Consider the following 21,587-nt stretch of genomic DNA (forward strand, 5'->3'; position numbering starts at 1 on the left):
AGTAGGCATACCCTTCCTGTCAGCCTTTTCCTGTTTTAAAGCACAAAATGTAATTCACAAGCTTCTCCCTGCATGTATTTCATTTTCAAATCATGGTGATGGTGATAATATTTCTAAGAGATACATAATCATGGTAATAGATACAACTTGATGTCAAGAACATTCAAAGAACTTCCTTCCCAGTAGCCTCCATTCTAGCTATGGTATAAAAAAGTAAGACTTGTATAACTTATTCAACTCTATTCAAATTTTAAGAAAGCAAATAAATATAACAACCATGTGCTTTAAGTAAACATTCACAGCATGTGTCAAGTATCTGCATGTATACATGGTACGGTTAAAATGCTGTTCCATTCCTTTCAGCCAGTAATATTATTTGTTAGCTACCCATTTTATAAAGATGAAACAAATGTACATGGAGAACACTTATACATTTATTTACTGGCTATCTTTCGATAAGTAGCAATATATAGTTAATCATTAAGTCACCAAAAAACCCACGCCTGAAGTAGCCTGGTTGCATCTGCAGATTCACTCTTATATCACTGAAAGGTCAAAGAATGCATGGAAGAACTTTCTATTTGAATCAAATGAGTGTGGACTTAAGTATTCCTCCACTGCCAAGGTCTGCAATCTGTATTACTCATCCAGTTTATTTGAGGGAAACTGCTAAGGGCTTCAAGTAAAGCAAAGTGCGTTAGACTGACAGCAGTACCTCTGACAGTCACAACGTTATCTTCACAAATGGACACTGGCTAGCAATTATTACAAATGTATGCAATCCATATAAATCAGTTCCAAGGTTAGCATAAGCTAACATTCCAGTAAAAGAAGGGAATTAAATTACTGTTGTTGTACTGATTTGTATTGTGCACCAAAACTAAAAATGTTACTGTTATATTGTCAGAAAGGGATTTAAGGGTTTCTAAATTACACAGACACATGCTGCCCTCAAAACTAGGGATGGAATCATTCAGTAAATTTCCTACAGGAATGAAGATCACCAGCATGTTCCACATGGAGACAATATTACATCTCCAGGAAGAAAGGACAGAAAAAGTCAGAAAAGCACAGAGATGGGGTAGGTAGGCACACCTGGCTTTAACTGTACTCCTTTGAGGGCATGTACCAAAACAGTCTGTATTCGTAAGACCTCACATCACCTCAGATAACATTAGCACGTCTCACTGAGCATCAAGACTACCAAGGCTGTGGAAACTGCTCAATGGTTTTGGCACGCCTGCTTAATTTGGGAAGTGCAACAGCTCAACAGGTTCCCAGGGGATGAACAAAAGGTGCTGCTCAGATATCAAGACTTTCATACCTAGCTTGCTGCAAACCAGTTGCAAGAGGCTGTTACAGCTAAAAGTGATATGCAATCAAAATACAAGGTTGTCCTGGGTTCAGCAGTGACTGAACATGACTGCTACTGCTGAACCCAGGAGAAAGGTTCACTGACAGCTTTCCCTGTAACAGTCTGAAAAGCACTTTCATTCTTTAAAATTGAAATTCACTGTAAAATACTTAAATCTTTACTGCACTAAACAGATATTATAGAAATGTCAGATATTAAATATTTAACATTTCCCATGAGTAGGATCACACTAAAGGGAGCACTAAAAGTAGGAAACTAAGTTTTTAAATGTACACCCTTTTTCCTCAAAGCCACTTACTGCTATCTCTTTCATGTTTTGTTACCATGCAGCTTTATATTTTTATACATATATATTTTGTCTGCTTGCACTTTATGTCATCTAATTACTACATAAATTAGCTTACAGTTGCTAAGAGTGCAGAGGCAATCCCAGTTTTTCCCCAGGGGCACCAAGATGATGAGTAAAAATTTATAAGCAGCTCTTTGAGGAAAAAGATACTATGAAACCAACATTTTCTTCCTTTTTTTTTGTCCATTCCACAAAGAGCAGAAAGTACAGTGAAACTACCACAGTTTTGTACAGAGCCAAGGTACCTGACTCTCAGGATCAGACCAATTGTTTGCAGAGAATTTTAAGTGATGGTGACACAACTTTCTCCTGCTTCAATGTTCTTTCCGCACTCCTATTAAGAACAGCACAGATTTAGCAAAAATTAAAAGTATAAGAGGTCATGCCATTCCCACCTAAACCCAAGAGGACTTACAACCATGATACCTTCACCTGCAGTCACTCAAAGATCTTGACTTTTTGGAGTTTTTAATTTTATTTATAGATTCACAGGACAACTCCAGTGGAAGGGATCATGGGAAGTTTCTAGTCCAGCCTCCTGCTAAAAGGAGGGCCAGCTATGAGGTCACAGCAGGTTGCTCAGAGCTTAACCAGGTTGGGTCTTGCAGAGCTGCAAGGACGGAAATGCACAACCTCTCTGAACAACCTGGTCTCAGGTTACAGAAAGCTATTAATAATGCAGTTCCAGGGAGAGAGTGAAAAAAATCCATCCTGACATCCAACCGCTTTACCAGCCACAGCTAGCTAAATTCATTTAAGGGGTACTTCTATTAAAGGCAACATTTCGTAGTGTCTGACAAGAGTCTTAAAACATCCATTTCGTATTTACACAGAACTACCTGGTTTTATCTAGAAAACACAATACATTAAAAAAGTGACAACTGCTAGAATAGAAATACACTAGACTTCCACACAAGTTGGTAGGTTAATAAGAGCTTGCAGTTCACTAATCCATTAACTAAACTAGCAAAGGAATTAATACAAATTAGGAATTAATGTAACCAAATGTGAAGGCACCAGACTATCACTGTTCTACACAGTGAAAGGAGCTATTCTTACTCTCTCTGTTCCTATCTTACTGGCCATTTCAGAGATGACTGACTGTGATTAACTCATCTTCTTCTTTAAAATGCGCCCAAGATGAGCATGCATCTCTGCAGTGCTGATACACTTTTGATTTCTAAGCCATAATCACCAACGTGCTGCCACAGCACTGAGCTAAGAAAGGAATGATGCTGGCTGGAAAAAGGAAGTGACCATAATTTACAGAAAGTCCTCTTTACGCCCTCCAATGAAATTGAGAACACAACACCTGCCAGCTTGAATTCTCAATCCAGATGTTTTGGGGGGAGTTGCACAAATATCTCCCAAAAGAATACCCAGACTCACACAGATCAGGGAAGAGACGCTGTGGACATATTAATTTCTTGGAATCTGAACTACTAATCTTTGTCACAGTAGACAGGCTTGAACTACTTTGTTTCAAAGGTAGAAATCTCTGCAGATTTAAATTGTCAGCAAGATCAGCTGAGATGGCGCTATCAACATCTAATAAAGGTCTCTAGACCGTGTTCCTTAAGAAACATTCTCATGCTGGAAAACAAGATGGTTCAAAACTGTTGGCCTTTCACCCAAGTTTCTGTGTGTCTCACATTGCAAAGGACAGTTTTATCTCCAGAACTTGGAATAGGGTAGAAGGCAGAAGAAAGCAAACTTCATTCCAAACCAGATAATGTCAAATTCAGGTGTGTTGCTCAAATACTTAGTGACACATTTACTTGGGCTGAGCAGCTTTCTACTTCTTTGCAGTTAAAATAACACACCCATAAAGATTAATGACAATTAATCACTCTCACTTTAACAACAGCACTTTCCCCTCTCTCTCTCACAACCCCAGGAAGAAAGACAAACTTAACTGAAGAGGAATTCTTTTCCTTTCTATGTTTATGTAAAGGTTATGACACTATACACTGTCTCCATTTACTGTAAAATATGTTTTTTTTTCCCAACAAAGTTCACTCAGTATGTCTTTTTCAGAATGTCTTGAGACTAGATGATCTTAAGGTCCTTTCCAAACTTAACTGTTCTATGATTCTATGATGATTTAGAACAAAAATATGACACAAACCATGAAAACATTTTTGTTCCATGGCACGATGCTAGTTTACATCTATTACTGCAGGTATAATCCTGGTTTTAATGATCTTATAAACAGGAAAGAGACCTTACTTCTTTACATGCTTGTTATTGTAACACTTCAGCTATAGCCTCATAAGCTCAACAGTAAACTCCATGTATACAGTTAACAATAATTGGGCAAAAGGTGCCCTAATAATGCTCTCTGTCCTTCAACTAATTGGAGACATTACCATGACTAATAAATCCCTGAGCACAAGTGACTAATGACTAAATAAGTCTTTTGAACACCATGACCATCTTCAGACTTTAATATCACAGGTCTTTGTTTAACTATGAGAAAAAACAATCAAATGAGCTGTAAGTTGCAATTAACATCAGTCAGGTTATCTAAGGCATTGGGAAAAAAAAAATAGTATACAGTGAGAGCTCCAACTGCTGTTCGCACCATGCATATCAAAGTATTACACAGAGAAGTACACAGCATAGCACAGGTGGGAGTATTTAAACACAGCTAATAATCAATTTAGTTGACCATTCCCAGGCTCCTATTCCCACCCAACATACCCAAGGGTACCCAGTCCTCCAAGTGGAGTCGATTTATGAGGAAACATAGACTTACGGAGAAGCAGTATAGACTGGGCAGTTGTCGTGGTTTAAACCCAGTCAGGTAATTCGTTCGCTCACTTCCCCCCCTTTTTCTTGCCCTCCCCCTGCTCTCGGAGGGACGGAGAGGAGAATCGAAAAGAATGCAACTCCCACGGGTTGAGATAAGAACAGTTTAGTAACTAAGGTATAACACAAATCACTACTGCTACCACCAATGATAACGATGATAAAGGAAATAACAAGGGAAGAGAATACATCATCTCACCACCAGCCGACCGATAACTCGCCCCCCCAGCCCGACCAAGCTCTGACCGATACCTCCTCCAACCCTGCAGTCTCCCAGCCCTTCCGGCTAACTCCTAGTTGCATCCTGGGCATGACGTGCTGTGGTATGGAATACCTCTTTGGTCAGTTTGGGTCAGGTGTCCTGTCTCTGCTTCCTCCTGGCTTCCCCTCCTCCCTGGCAGAGCATGAGGCTCACAAAGTCCTTGGCCAAACCAAAACATCACTATCAGCTCTGTTCCCAAGCTGAAAGTCAAAACACAGCACTGCACCAGCTGCCAAGAAGGAGAAAAATGACTGCTACTGCTGAACCCAGGACATTATCCACCCCTTATTCCATACCATTCACGTCATGTTCAGATCCCACATTTTCAATATACCATCACTCTTATCTCAGTGCACTCTTAACTTAGTGCATGGACCAGTCCCTATAAAGCTGCTGCGTCCATCTGGTCCATGTCAGGCTCCATCTCTTGTAACAGTCTTCCAGAGCAGGAGAGACTGTGTGCAGTGTTCACACTCGTGAATAACCTGGGCAATAGTGTCCATTGCTAAGTCCACCCCCGATCATGAGTCCATCTCTGTGTTGCATCTCTGCTCTGATGGCCTGAAGTGCATTGGTCCCACCAGGCTTAAAATAATTCACTGTCCCCTTCAGCAGTTTCTGCAGCTTGTTGCTGGGGACTCCATACAGCTGCCTTCCATCTCCGATGCTTCCAAAGCACTGGAGGGGCCCAGTGGACTAGATACTTGCCCATACTGTCCCACACACCCTGCCACTCATCACTGTCCAGCCTCGGAGAAAACTTCTTGGTCACGCTATATTGTTGTCTAACCCCAGACAAGGCCCAAACCTGACTCTGCTTAACTTCTGAGATCAGACAAAATGGTTGTGGGTAGAACACAGTCTGTGTGTGTGCCAACATGCTGATCCCCATCACAATCAGCAGGCAGGTCCCAAGGATACCCAAAGGCCATTCAAAACCTCCAGAACCCTCAAACGATGCTGCCGTACTTGTCACTGGGGCTGGTGTAGCTGCTGTGCTTGTCACTGGGGCTGGTGCAGCTGCTGTGCTTGCCGGCTCTCCCACCGCCAGCTTCTCTTTTCCTGAGTCCAGCTCTTCCTCCTCTGCCTTGCTGGGAAATGCTGCGTGGTCTCCTGCATCCTCCTGGGGCTCGGCGGGCGGCTTCCGGTAAATGCTCTCGGCCGTCGCGGGGCTGGGCTCGGCCGCGGGGCTCGGCTCCTCCGCGGGGCTCGGCTCCTCCGCGGGGCTCGGCTCCTCCGCGGGGCCCGGCTCTTCCGCGGGGCTCGGCTCCTCCGCCGCCTCCTCCCGCTGCTCGGCAGCCGCCTCCTTCCTCTCCTCGACCGCCCCGACCTCCTCCACCCGCAGCCGTCCCCTCGCGGCCTCCGGTCCCGCTCCCGCCGCCGCTTGGTCCCCGGGGCCGCTCTCCCGGGCCGGTTCGGCTGCCGCCGGCTCCCGGGGCCGCTCCCCCTCGGCTCCCCGCAGCCTCACAAAGATGGAGGCGAGGGCGAGGGCCAGGACGGTGAAGAGCAGCCGGACGGCCAGGTACAAGTCCACGGTCACGTCCGTCCCGCCCTGCTGCTGGAGCCCGCCCGTATTACTAGCCATTGCCATAAAGCACAGTGAGACAAGAACCTTAGCCCAGGCCCCATACTTGATAAACACTATCACAGCAAATACCGGCTCTACGTAAGTTACAACATTCTGAAGCTGTGAGATCAAGAGAAACAACTCTGAGAGCCAATAAATCAGCATTGTGATGAGTGAGTATTAATCCAGTCAAATCTGTCGTTATCTCAACCCTTCGTGCCCCACGTTGGGCGCCAAAAGAACTGTCATGGTTTAAACCCAGTCAGGTAATTCGTTCGCTCACTTCCCCCCCTTTTTCTTGCCCTCCCCCTGCTCTCGGAGGGACGGAGAGGAGAATCGAAAAGAATGCAACTCCCACGGGTTGAGATAAGAACAGTTTAGTAACTAAGGTATAACACAGATCACTACTGCTACCACCAATGATAACGATGATAAAGGAAATAACAAGGGAAGAGAATACATCATCTCACCACCAGCCGACCGATAACTCGCCCCCCCAGCCCGACCAAGCTCTGACCGATACCTCCTCCAACCCTGCAGTCTCCCAGCCCTTCCGGCTAACTCCTAGTTGCATCCTGGGCATGACGTGCTGTGGTATGGAATACCTCTTTGGTCAGTTTGGGTCAGGTGTCCTGTCTCTGCTTCCTCCTGGCTTCCCCTCCTCCCTGGCAGAGCATGAGGCTCACAAAGTCCTTGGCCAAACCAAAACATCACTATCAGCTCTGTTCCCAAGCTGAAAGTCAAAACACAGCACTGCACCAGCTACCAAGAAGGGGAAAAATGACTGCTACTGCTGAACCCAGGACAGCAGTGAACCTTAAGTTATCTCCACTGACACTTTATGCCTGTGCACAAGCAACTCAGTCAAGCCCTCAGTGGCCGTGAGGGATAACTGACCCTGCACAGTAGCCTTGTCTGTTTGGAGACAAAGTCTTCCTTCCATACAAGGAATACTCTAATGATCGTTTAATAAATAAATAAGAAGGAAAGTCAGTGCTTCAGATAATTTCTATACTGAAAGAGCTGAAAGGAACACAGAATCATAGAATAGTTAGGAAAGGAAAGGACCTTAAGATCAACTAGTTCCACCGCTCCTGCCATGGGCAGGGATGTCTCACACTAGACCGTATTGCCCAAGCTTCTCTCCAGCCTGGCCTTGAACACTGCCAGGGATGGAGCACTCAACTTCTTTGGGCAATCCATTCCAGTGCCTCACCACCCTTACAGTAAAGAACTTCTTCCTTATATTCAACCTGAATTTCCCCTGCATTTTTCTTTTTACCTTACACAAGCAAATGAAAATAATACTTGGTCCGTTAGTTCATTTAGCTGAGCATCTTCTCCAACAGCAGCCAAAAGAAGTTTCTTTGAGAGTTCTACTGATACGAGGGTAGGCAGAGAGACACTTACCTAAATCACAAAACATGCCTTAAGACAGCTGTTATTCAACTGGCTGTGCATCCCAGCATGCTGTATTTATGTTATTTGCCTAAGTGTAATATAATTTAAACTTTATTTTCCGGTACTTAAATTTCTCTCAACTTTCAGACAAAATGTTAACGTTTCCCAAATTATAAACAGGAGATCACTCTGTTAGCAACAATTCAGTTTCAGAGGTTTGTCAAAATACTGCATTTAACCAATGCTTCCTTAGAAGTCAATTGAGACACACAAGGTTTCCACGGAAGGTTTCCAACCAATCAGACGTCTAACCAGTGACTAGCTTACTCCAGAACACCAAACATGACATGTTTTCATGTGATAAAAAAGTATACTTCATGGCCCCATCAATAAGAGTTCAGAGGTCATCTGATCTAGACAAATTCCACTCATGAAAAAAAGACCTTAAAGCATTGCTGAAAACCAAAACAAGGTCACTGACATCCTAACATCCAGAGTCAGACCTTTGTACAGAGGCTGGTGATGATTCCAATTCAGAAGCTAAAAAAGCAAGTACTTAGGCAAGTACTCGGTCATTTGAATCACAAGGCATAAGGTGAGGCATAGAAGAAAATCTGAACTCTAGAAAGGTGGTAAGTTAGGCAGTGCCTGGAACAAAAGAAAATTCCTTACAGAGAGAGCAAAACGCAGCTTCAGCATGTTAGGAATAAGTAATTACTCTTATGTCAGCAATTTAAAACATTTATATATTTCCTTAGACATTCCTGGGATAAAACAAGGGCATGAGACAGACTGTAGGATCCTTCAGAAGCTGAAAAAGGATTAGGACTTCTGCACATAACTCAAATATTACTTCTTTTCAGTAGCAGCAACAGCAGCAGGACTACATTAGTCACGACTGCTAGAACAGGACACAATTACATTTTTCGTCAAAAGATTCTCTTGAAAGCTTACTTCCATTGCTAGCTGTCAGTAGCTCTCAAGATTATCTTCCAAACTTGATGGTTGACTTCATACTCATCAGTTCTATTGCACTTCTGCAGAAATGAACTCTCTTTTGCATTTCATCATCAGCTTATTCACTGATATGCTTTATTCATCTCAGAAAATCATGGGAAAATAAGTGCAACTGCAAGCAAACAAATGCAGCTACTGAAAATACGCCTACAGAAAGCATTACTTGCTCTTCTGAATCCTGTGTGATATAGTCACTCACGTTGTATTCCTTCATCTTCATCCTTCCCAAACCCATTTAGACACTGTTAACAAAAATCTTTTTTCTCTTCCCCCTCTTCCTCCCCCACCATTCTACCTCAGATGATTTTACCAATCTATTTCCTTCTTCTTCTGCCTTGCCAGAATTTGGCATATTCTTTTGTGTGTCAAAATGTATCTCTCCCACTGAAGTATGTTTGACGTATTCCCTACATCTTTCTTCCATCATACCTACCACATACTGTTAGGTTGATTCTTGATACATTTTGTCTTGTGCTCGTCACTTTCTCTAAACTCACTATTTGTCTGGCTATTTATAATTTTCTGCCCTGTTTCCTCTTTCCCTTCTCCTTCCTGAGTTTTTACTGAATGGATGAACCTGGACCTTAAGTCAGCAGAAAAATTCACAGGGAAAAGTTTGGAAAAATTAGAAATTCTTATACAGAAAGACTGTCGTGGTTTAAATCCAGTCAGGTAATTCGTTCGCTCACTTCCCCCCCTTTCTTGCCCTCCCCCTGCTCCCGGAGGGACGGAGAGGAGAATCGAAAAGAATGCAACTCCCACGGGTTGAGATAAGAACAGTTTAGTAACTAAGGTATAACACAAATCACTACTGCTACCACCAATGATAACAATGATAAAGGAAATAACAAGGGAAGAGAATACATCATCTCACCACCAGCCGACCGATAACTCGCCCCCCAACCCCGACCAAGCTCCAACCGATACCTCCTCCAACCCCTCAGTCTCCCAGCCCTTCCGGCTAACTCCCAGTTACATCCTGGGCATGACGTGCTGTGGTATGGAATACCTCTTTAGTCAGTTTGGGTCAGGTGTCCTGTCTCTTCTTCCTCCTGGCTTCCCCTCCTCCCTGGCAGAGCAAGAGGCTCACAAAGTTGTTGGCCAAACCAAAACATCGCTTGTTATCAGCTCTGTTCCCGAGCTGAAAGTCAAAACATTGCACTGCACCAGCTACCAAGAAGGGGAAAAATGACTGCTACTGCTGAACCCAGGACAAAGACACATCAGAGTTTTAGGGCAAATTACATAAAGCAGTTCACTTAGTATTTAATAAGTAAAGTTTTGCTAAAAGAAAAAAAAGAACAATTATAACACTAACAGAATTAAAGCTGGTACCCTGGCTGTTCATTCCCTTTAACAGTGTTGCCTGCATAGCTGAGTGTTTAGACTATCAAACTTGTGATATCTTAATACATATCACAAGCATCAGGTGTTCAAGATCTTTTGAGTCATTACCGCTTTGAAGTACATCTCTGAAAGATATGAAACATTTTCTCCCACACACAATAACTTCAGTACAATTAATTTTAGTCCCAGCAAGACCTTCACTTAAAAGCATTATCACATTTCTTATAAAATGATCTTCAACATCTCTGTGATACTAATATAATAAAAACTAATCCAAAGAGAAACTGCTGAACAATATAACCATATATAACATTTGAATACTTGACAAAGGCAAAAGCTGCAAAGAACATTTATAGAAATGTGATTTTTTAATGTTAAGAACAGGTATTCCAGTACAATAATTTTGTTCTGAGAGCCACACAAATTGCTTTTCTCCAAGTCAACTTTCAGATAATGCCACATACGATTTGAAAGGCATAGGTCAAATTTGTTATTAATTCAAATGTTTTTTAAAGACCTCAAAAAAATTATCATCTGTACTCAAAGCATCAGATTTTATCCATCAATCTTCTCATACAATACAGAGTTAACTTTCTCTCCTTGAAAGTTCATCCAAATATCGATCTGCTATGATCACATAACTGCTGCCCCTACTCCTATCAAGTTGCAGTCCAGAAATCAATTAAAAATTTTCCTCTTCTCTCTCTATCTAAATACAGGTAATATTCTGTGCCAGTTCAGAACTGCTAGATTCTCAGACATATTCACCTTGATTAGTACAGTGATCTTATTTTGACTATCTTCGTAAAAACAGTTCTTTACCTCCATATGTGATCACAAAAATATTCTTCCAGTTTTATAAATCTGATGGAGATAACTACCTGTTTCTGCATCCCTCTCTTATGCCATACAATAGAGAACAAGAACCTTGCACAAGATAGCAAATCCTACAAAAAAAAAAAAAGAAAAAAAAAGAAAAAAGAAAAAAAAAACAAACAAGCTGATTCCTGACATTTTCCACAGAATCATAAAATTTAGAAGGGATCTTATGAAGTTGACTTCTACTCACAGGAGGGTAATACAGAATTCAGACCAGGATGCTTAGAGCTTTCTCCCATCTGGTCTTTGAAAATTCCAAGGACAGGGATCCCACAACCTCACTGGACAACTTATTCCACTGTTTAATTATCTTCACATTGAATTTTTTTCTTTATACCCAGTTGGAATTTCCCCTGTTGCAATTCATCACCATTATTCCTCATCCTCTTACCAGGCACCACCTCAAAGAGCCCATCTCTGTCTTCTTGATTGCCTCCCTGTAAGTGATGGGGGCTACTGTTGGGTCCCCCAAAAAGCCATTTATTCTCCAGGCTGAACAGCCCTCTCCTCACAGGGCAAGTGCTCCAGCCTGATCAGTTTAGTAGCCCTCTGCTGAGCTGCCTCCAGTTTAAACCCAAGACTGAATGCAGTACTTACATGCGGTTTCACAAGTGCTGAGGCGATCACTTCCCTCAACCTTCTGAGCATGCACCTGGTCACACAGACCAGGAGACTGCTGCTCAGGTGCCATGCTGTCCTCCAGGAACTCCAGGTCCCTTTTGGCAGAGCGGCTCCCCAGCCAGCTTGTCCCCGGCCCATGCTGCTGAGGGGACCTTCCCACCCAGCTGCAGGATATAGCATTCATCGTTGATGAATTTTATAACATCGCTGTCAACCCATCCCCACAGCTACCTCAGAACAGCAACCCTGGCTGCAAACATACGAACTTGGTAAAAACAATCTTTCAATATGGGGAAAAAAGTCTACTGTCTTCAGGAAAAGCTACACTAATATTCCTGCTGCCCTGAGCAGTTCTTGCTCCACCGCAGACAAGTGAGGAAATAGGACACATTTTTCACTCCTCTTTCTTCACATCAATTATTCCACATTCTGATTGCAAACTTGCAGAATGTGTGGCATGTTATTTGTTTTGGCTTACAAGAAGTGGGTACTATATTGATCATAACACCCACATTCACAGTGTAAGTACACCTCTCCCTGTTCCGAGAAAATCATTACTACAATATCTTAAAACACATCTTGCCTAGGAAAGTACTTGAAAGTCCCTATTATCTTCAGTATGTCCTTCCTTTTTTCTAGTACAAACATTTCTAATTCTAGCTGAAAAATTAGTACGGGCCCTTACGCCAACTATGTTTTAATCATAAGAGATCAAGAGCATTTTGTCGTAACATTTTTAGATAAATATATCTTCCTCAACAAAATATCTTCCAAGGTAAACCTTCCAGCTATTGCATGCAACAACAAAAAAAAAAAACAAAAACCAAATTTATCAGGATATTATAGTCCTTAGCACAATCTGTACTGCCTTGACTGAAACTGAAGTATAAACCTTCTAAAATTCTTAGGGAGATTTATTTCAGATAGATTCTTAACAAAACCTAGAAATGTAAACTGGTAAATCTTATCTTCTCAGTTGGTAAGTTTTACTTTCTTTGTGGGTTTTGGCCAGACCATGCAATCAAGTAATTAAAATGTAAACAGCCACTGTTCATCCAGAGCACACAGCAGGAAATGAATGAAGACTCAGAGAAGAAAATAAAAAAAATAATGATAGCAATTTATAGAGCCTAAGTAAATATAACTGAAAAGGAATAAATGGTATTAAATAAAGCACACAAATATACCTAAACTCCTAAGGAAGAGCATGATGATGAAAAAGCATAACCTCTCTGGATACCTGAAACATGTGCTAACCACCATGGTAGTCCTGGGAGTTTCAGACTAGGATCATCACACAAAGACAGGCACACATAAATCCATGTGCCACATGTCAGCACCCCTCTCCAGAGACTGCAGATCTCTATCTACACTTGACTGAAGAAAGGTTAATTGTCATCGAGTTCAGAATGGGCTGATACATTGTTGATGGGTTTGATCCAAAAAACACTTTCCACAGTGGAACTAGACTTAAAACAAATCTAACATAAATGAATGCTGAGAACCATAACCTCAATAAAAAGCTGCTACGTTAATTAAATGCCATCCCACAGTCACTAAAATATTCCTCAACTTGCAAAGTCCACTTTCAACTTTGTTAGGTTTCTACCTTAAAATGTCACCATCATCTCAAGAAATAGATAGAATTAGCTCTCCTTAATAAGACATTTTTGGTTATTTATACTGCTGCTATTTCAACATATTCATGTGAACATTTGTTCTAACCCAATTCATTGCATACTTCCTGCAAAATCTTCAGGTAATCTACTGCAGGCCTTCATAAAAACAAGCTTATTTGAAATACTTCCAGCTTCTGGTACACATGTAAGCAGGAGGTAAAGAAGTATGTACAGACAGAAGTAGCAACAAAACCAGAGACTTGCACTGAACTATGCACCATAATTGTGACATGCAGGTGAATCTGGCTTAAAATTATAGAAAAAAACCCACACAACTAAAATAACAAGGAAATGACAAAAAGAGAAGTATCACTGGGGTCAATGGCTCAATGTCCAGCTGGAGACCAGTAACGAGAGGCGTCCCTCAGGGATCGGTGTTGGGACCAGTCTTGTTCAACATCTTTGTCACTGACATGGACAGTGGGATTGAGTGCGCCCTCAGCAAGTTTGCCGATGACACCAAGCTCTGTGGTTCGGTTGATAGGCTGGAGGGAAGGAATGCCATCCAGAGGGACCTTGACACACTTGTGAGGTGGGCTGATGCCAACCTTATGGAGTTTAACCATGACAAGTGCAAGGTCCTACACCTGCATTGGAGCAATCCCAGGCACAGCTACAGCCTGGGCAAAGAACTGATTCAGAGCAGCCCTGCGGAGAAGGACCTGGGGGTGCTGGCTGATGAGAAAATGAACATGAGCCAGCTTTGGTGTATGCTTGCAGCCCAGAAAGCCAACCGTATCCTGGGCTGCATCAAAAGGAGCGTGACCAGCAGGTCGAAGGAGGTGATCCTGCCTCTCTACTCTGCTCTCGTGAGACCTCACTTGCAGTACTGTGTACAGTTCTGGTGTCCTCAACATAAAAAGGACATGGAACTGTTGGAACAAGTCCAGAGGAGGGCCACGAGGATGATCAGGGGACTGGAGCACCTCCCGTATGAAGACAGGCTAAGAAAGCATAGCAGCCTTCCAGTATCTGAAGGGGGCCTACAAGCGTGCTGGAGTCGGACTCTTCACTAGGGACTGTAGTGATAGGACAAGGGGTTATGGGTTAAAACTTAAACAGGGGAAAGTTTAGACTGGATATAAGGAGGAAGTTCTTTACTGTGAGGGCAGTGAGGCACTGGAATGGGCTGCCCAAGGAAGTTGTGAACACTCCATCCCTAGCAGCAGTCAAGGCCAGGCTGGACAGAGCCTTGAGTGACATGATTTAGTGTGAGGTACCCCTGCCCATGGCAGGGGGGTTGGAACTAGATGATCTTTAAGGTCCTTTCCAACCCTAACTATTCTATGATTCAATGGTTCTGTGAATGGGTTCTGCTGAAATTATAGTCTAGCTGTCATTAAGCCATATGGACTAATCTAAATGTCAGTGATATTAGTGAGTAATTGTACAAAGAGGTGAATATAGTCTGTAAGGGCTAATGTAAATAACTAAACCATGTAATAAAGAGCTTGTTCGCTCTCTCTGCAAGCAAAATCTGTCTCCTCCACTGTAACTTATTGTGCATTAAAGATAACATATATCTTTCACAACAGGAGTATTCCACCTCTTGTCAGATGATAACTAAAATTCATGGCTGTCAAAGTTGTTCCCTGCTGGATGGAACCTCCAGGCCATCAGTTGCATGGCCTTAATTGGTAAGACCCACAGCTCATCTGCAGCAGGTCCCATACAGTCCAGTATGTATTCAATGGCTGGCTGATGGTGAGGTCAAGTATCTTTCTTGCCCAGGGAAAATACTGAGGCTACTTTATCTTTAAAACAACTATATCTCTTGTTCTGCCATCTAACTATGGCATTGAACAATGAAGAAAAAAGGTTGTCATGACTTACTACGGCAGTTAGCCACTTAATACTATAACTTTTACCTAATGTAAATTCCATCAAGCCAAACTTTATTCTGAAAGATAAATTGGACCATAATATTAAATTAATAAGAATACTACTACTTAATCCCTCATGGTACACTGCCTTAAATAAGTAGAAAACCATATTAAAGAACTAATGATCTATTTAAGACCTCAAATAATTTAACCCAAAGGGATGGATCACATGTTACCTTAGATCTTTCTTATTTACTATGTCCATCTTCCCAAAAATAAAAAAAGTAATTGCATATAAATGTAGAAACACAGAATTAGCCATTCACACCTTACCAGAGATGAATGTAGTGACATGGAAAAGAATTTGAGGATCAAGGCAGAAAGCAAAAAGAAACAGAGCAGTACCAGAGCTAATCCTGGGATAGATTATCTCAGTATTATGAAGTAGTAGTAGGGAAGTAATATGCCATACCTGCCATTAATAAGGCTAATATTTATATAATCTACCCATTTTTGAGGTCTGTTCTTCAAAGAAAAGTTTAAAAGGGTTTACCAAACGGTTAAACAAAGAATTCAGTATTTTCTTAAGAAATATAAGTAGCTTAAGTACTTTTCTGAAAGGAAAATGTAAGCTGTTGATGAAGTTGGTACAGTATACCAGGGAAATACTTCTAGTAGTAGTTAGTGTAACTGTAGTATGAATAAAGCCAATTCAATGGGAATTTCCACTTTGTGTAGAGTATCTCCAGTTGTGACACATTTGTATAAAACTTTCATTTTGGACTAGATTATTTATCCTGCAGCAACTGCTAGGCATACAACTGCACTGCAGCTTCTCATTTCCAAGAGGTGAGGAGGTTTCTCTGAGCAAGTAATTTACAACATATTATGAAAGACTAATCTGGAAAGAGAAAGGCAGCATCAGGGTGGTTTCTGACCAAACTGCTGATTTTCTGTAAGAATTTTCAGGATTCATTCGAGGTGCTCTGAGTTCATGTCAAGGCAAAACTTGGCAGAGGCACATAAGGGCAAGGAAGAGTTCTGATGATAACATCCGCTGTGTTAAAAAGCAGATGGCTGCAGACCACACTCCACTCCTGAAGAGCAGCGACAGCCATGGTCTGCACCCTGAGGCTGCCCTGCACAAACCAGAGATACAAAACAAGACCTGGATTTCCCCATGAAGAGATGGACATGGGATCCAGCGGCTGAGCCAGCTGTAGGGGGTGGTACTGAGGGGAAAAAAAAAATTAAAAATTAAAAAAAAATCAGGCTTTTTCACCTAGCAGAAGGCACGAGATCCACTGGCTAGAAGCCAGAGAAACTACAGACTAGAAATACTGTACAATACTTCTACGCAGGGACTTACAGTTATACAGAAGCAACAAACCTGATGCACAAGCCAGGGTAAAATCTCTAATTTTGTTTATTCTGGTAACAGACTGATTATCACAACAGACCCCACTGACTTGCACATCCACCAATGAAAGCATGTTTTAGAAACTACTTCTTTCCATCTTTGTCATAACACTTCAGATTTTCCTCTTCTTTGAAGAAGGTTCTGTTCTGGTCAATTCCTGATGACCTTTCTAGTCTCTCCAGTTACTTCCAATAGTTCAGTATTGTTACACGATTTACCATTTTAAGTTTAGATATGTAGATCAAGTTTTTACATAGGCCAGTAGGCCACTGAACTCACCACACTATTTTCAGTGTTATTAAAAGCCTTTGCATGTGTAAAAAATGCAAAACTGGGACTCCCATGTCATCTCCAGGTTAATTCAATTGCATCTGAATTTCTCCTTACAAAATATTACCATTCACAGAAATGGTGAAGGAATAAAAATTAGTGTTACTTTCATCAACCATCATTTGAAAGGTCCCTGTCAGTGTGCTGACATTTATACTGTCATTTATAATTACCACTTTCTCTCTACTGCTTTTTACCAAATAAGTTATGATAGTTATTTTACCAAAGTACAAGCTCAATTGAGTATGTGGTGCAAGAAAGGGCTAAAGAAGTAACTAAAGTTCTAGTACTCTTCTTTTATAAGTGGTACTGCTAAAATGGCTCTTTGCCCATCTTGGGAGATGCTCACCTTTGATCTCCTGCACATTCAACATTCATGGCTTTTTTAGTGTGTATATATATGTATATCCCAGCACACGTTCCCTATTAGCGGGTGAACAATCCAGCGCTTGGTGAATTCTGCTCCAACCAGATTTGCATATCCCACATGCCTTTGGTCATCGTGCTTGCAGTAAGCATGGTTAAAGCCCTTCCCAAATCTTCACTCGCGTAGCCAGGCCATCAATCATATATGTATATATATGACAGTACAAGCCAAGGCAGCTCACCTTCAAAAAGTGCATATGCCATGTCCATTTAAGTAGTCCTACCTAGTGGCCATAGAATCTAGGTGTTGTATTCTAATCAGATTATCACAATTCCTCTACAGCTTTGAAGAAAAATCATAGATCTGCCAATTGCCTGGTAACTTACACTGTGGCCAGACTTACGTATCCAGAAAAAAGTTGACCAAAGTCAACAAGTGTTCACCTGTAACCTTTCTATCCAGCTCAGAAAGGCCTGAATTGGCAGCAAGCACCTTTGATACCTCTTATTAAATATCAGGCATATTTAACAAGCATAAAGTTAAAAGTAGTTGAAAATGTAACTCAATTTGCTGTAAGAGCCCTTTTTCTAATGGACTGCCATGGCCTGAAGGCTTCCTTTGAATCCATTGTAAGAAAGTTATGTGCAAAGAATATAAGTATTTCTCAATAGTTATGTCTCATTAAACTTTACAGTAACAAAAGAAAATATTAATAAACTTTTTTAAAAAATAAACTTTTAAAACACTGGCACTGCTAAATTACAAGTTATTCACTGTCACGTTGTGAACAAATCGTGTAAGAGTGAGGATAATAATGAATAAACATCATAGATGTTCAAATGAAACAGTAAATCACTATTATCAAGCACAAAGAAACCCATATTGTTATGAAAGGCTTAACTCTCATCCAGGAATTCATATGAGAAGAAAATGTAGGCCACATTATGTAAGTATTTAACTAAGAGATACTTTGAAATGAAAAAGAAAATATTAATTGATATTTGCACCTGCTGACAGTTACACTGCAACAGGTCATTTAGAACTGCTTTTTAGAACATAAGGTTACAAAACTAAAAGGAGAATATGGCCAAAAATTAAGCTTACAATATACTACTAGGCATGCTGACCAGCACATACCATTTAAAGCAGTATAAACCAGAAGAAATGTTCTAGTTACACTGCACCTGTATGATTAGAATTAAGGAAATAAAATTAATTATATTGTCAGCTCTTATGCTCTCCCTATGAATTATCTGTTTACTGGAGTTAAACAAGAATAATGACTTTGCTGAACATTTAGGACTGAAGTGACTGCTCGCTAACTACTCTTTTCCTGCACATACCTTGTAGAAAGGCTCACACTCCAGTTTCTGCTACAGAAGTGATGTCAACTATGGACAAAAAAAAAAAACACCAGTACTTCAACATACTGTCTCACAAAGTGACATCAAGTGCATTCAATATTCTGGTCTGTTTGTGCTTCATGTGCACAACTGGGGAAGACAACTGGTTTATGGGACAGAGTTTAACTGCAGTGAATGCCTCTGGTGAAGTTCAGTCTAATGTCACACTACATGTCTGGGGGCAGTACATTAAACGGATAAACTCTTGGTTGGACTCAACATTCAGTGTGCTTGCTTAGGTTCTAGCTCCATGCATTAAGTAACTTTACTCATACTCCATGCAAGGTACTTTGTGTATAAACGCATACCAGCAAAAGTATGTGTTGAAAAGGTGGGTTGGCTCATGCAAGGTGTTTTCAGGGAAAAAAACAAAAACAAAACCACAGAATTGGTGCAATATGGTCTATTCTTCAGAAAAGCATTACTTCTGTGTTTTAGTTTGAACATCAAGGAAAAGCTTGGGCTGAAACTACAGAAAGGAATTGAAAAGGCAGAAAAATAGCATTTCCATCCTACTTTGTGGCAGGCTGCTAAAGGGTGCTAGAGCTTTTGAGATCTCTGTGAACACCCCTGAGTTGTAATGCACTATATACCAGAGAATCAGCATCTGAAAAACATTACGGTCACTTGAAAAAAAAAAAAGTAGCAAAAGAGAAAAATCTCTCAACCACCATTTTCCAATGTAGCCTCTGAACGAAAGGCAGCCTGAAAATAGCTGATGCAGATATACAAATGTTTATATCAAAGATTCCATTTTATCTGAGCTGTTCAATAAAATAATGCAAGTAAGTCACCTCTTGCTCTTCCTGAAGACTTCTTACCAACTTATTTATGAATGCTACTGTTAATGAGATGCATACGTAATAACCTACACCCAGTCCTGTAATCACAACCACACTTCAACAAACAAACAAAAATTACTTTATTTTTTTCCCAGCCAGTCCTCCTCCTTTGTAACTAAGCCTTTGGACTGACAAATTAGCATTTGTATTCTTTTTTCTCAAACCACTGGATAATTTCTTTCATACCTGAGGTACAATATGTTCATTAAGAAGCATTCTGAAGATGCACAGCTGCACTGGTATCATTTGCATCAATGATTCTGAAAAAACATTTCCATAACATACCAAGGTTTTAAAAGACAGAGAGATTAAGAAAAGTACAATCAGTAGTGTTCCTGACTAGGTTAACACAGCAGCCTTCTGAAGATGAGAGATGAGCTGAGATCAACACATACACACAGACTGATAAATCATCATTCAGTATGGGGAAGGGGTCTAAAGTACGATGGACTTAAAAAGATGCTATAATGCATTTTATGGGTTTGGTTTTTTTTTACTACACGTTTGCATACCCTCTGAGAATGATAATTTAGTCTATCATTAAAAAGAAAGTCACACTGAGCAACAGTCAAATGCTCTTTCAGTGCTGCTTTGTGATTTTTATGAGAGTATAACCTGTGGAATGGTTCACATTAGCTCTGAATTATTAATGGAGTTGAATGATCAGACTGCTCTTCGTTATTACGGGTACTAATCACACATTTACACAGCGGTACCAAATTGTTGTTTCTCCAGAGTCCCCCGGATCAATTTTACAAATCTCCCTCAAAATGCCCGTTTCCAACTTCTGGGACTTGAGCAGCTGCCCGGCACCGTCTCCCTCCCAAGGATGCGGAGGCTCAAGGCGGTGCCGTGCAGCACGCCCCGCTGCACAGTCAGGAACTAACGGCACCGGGAGCACTGTACCCCCACCCGGCACCGGCTCTTGGGCCAGGCCCTGCCGAGAAACCAGCAGCACCTCAGCCGCACCCCAGCTAAGCTCCAGCCTTCCCCTCCCTGCGCCAAGCGGAGCCCGGGCTCACCAACTCGCACAGCGAACAAGTGGGATGCGGCTGAACTTTTACTTTGCTGTCGCCAGCTTCCCCCGCGGCCGCCCGCTGGAGCCGCCGACGTAGCACCGGCACCTTGTTGGGCTTATTTTAAGTTTGGCTACCGCGTAGCACGTCCCCGTCCTCTTCCCTTCCCCGTCCCTTCCCCGTCCCCTTCCCCCAGCCCGGGGCGAGATGCGCAGGTAGCGGAGACCCGGCGGGAGCGTGCTGGCGGTGCCGGTACGGGGGTCGCAGCTGTACTCACCCGCTCCCCAGCCGCACGGTCAGCAGCAGCAGCAGCAGCCGGGCTCCGCGGCGGCAGCTCCAGCGGGGAGCGGGCCCCCCCCACGCATCCATGAGCGGGAAGGCCCTCTCCCGTCCCCGAGTTTTCTCCGGAGAGGCTGGGGAATAGCGACCCTGCCAATCCCACCGTTCTCCCCCCCCCACCGGCACACGGCAGGCAGAGGGAGGGGAGGGGAGAGGAAGGGGGAAATTAAATAAAAAAATCAAGCACCCAAACAGGTAGGAAGCCACTCTACAAGAACCGAGCAACTCGCCCAATAGGCTCATCAGGTTGCTCCATAAATTATCCTAAAAATTGCTGGGCGAATCAATCCCTAGCAGAGGTGGAGCCTCCTTTACTAGAAGGGAAACATGCTTGGGAGAAAGGGCGGCATTGGTTTGCTATTTTATCCAAAGAGGGAGATAAATCTCATTTATATACAAAAATATGAATGTTAAATATGTATTTACGTATATATGTGTTTGAATCTTTGTATTTTTAAAGCTACTGAGAGGGTGGCTTGCAGTCTGAGAAGCAGCCCCTCGACCCTGCCAAAGGGGAGCTGCAGGCGGGAGGAGAAGAGCCGCGGGTTGTGCGCGGGCATCCGGGGGGACTGCGCGGCCCCGCGTCCGGCACGACTGCGATTCTGAGGAGGGTGGCACCAGCCGCGGGAAAGGGGGCACCCTCCGGCCCCTCGTCTGTCCCCAGGAGAAGGGGCCCACCCCTCCAGCCATGGTCCCCAAAGCTGTGCTGGAAGCAGGCGGCATATTCAGTGCGCAAGTG

At 42.3% G+C, this 21,587-nt stretch overlaps 1 protein-coding gene across 1 annotated transcript in view; it reads right to left on the reverse strand.

Annotated features, from left to right (window-relative positions):
• GABRG1 (gamma-aminobutyric acid type A receptor subunit gamma1) overlaps positions 1 to 21,223 on the reverse strand; it is a 60,667-nt gene extending 39,444 nt beyond the window's left edge. The window contains exon 1 of the mRNA XM_062642397.1: positions 20,787 to 21,223. Within this exon, the coding sequence (XP_062498381.1) occupies positions 20,787 to 21,091 (305 nt within the window). The 5' untranslated portion in view covers positions 21,092 to 21,223. The remainder of the gene's footprint in view (positions 1 to 20,786) is intronic.
• Between the last annotated feature and the right edge of the window lie 364 nt (positions 21,224 to 21,587).

Source organism: Pezoporus occidentalis, unplaced genomic scaffold, assembly GCF_034315485.1.
Source record: "Pezoporus occidentalis ecotype Australia unplaced genomic scaffold, CSIRO_AGI_Poc_V1 ctg71, whole genome shotgun sequence".
NCBI classification, from domain to species: Eukaryota; Metazoa; Chordata; class Aves; order Psittaciformes; family Psittacidae; genus Pezoporus; species Pezoporus occidentalis.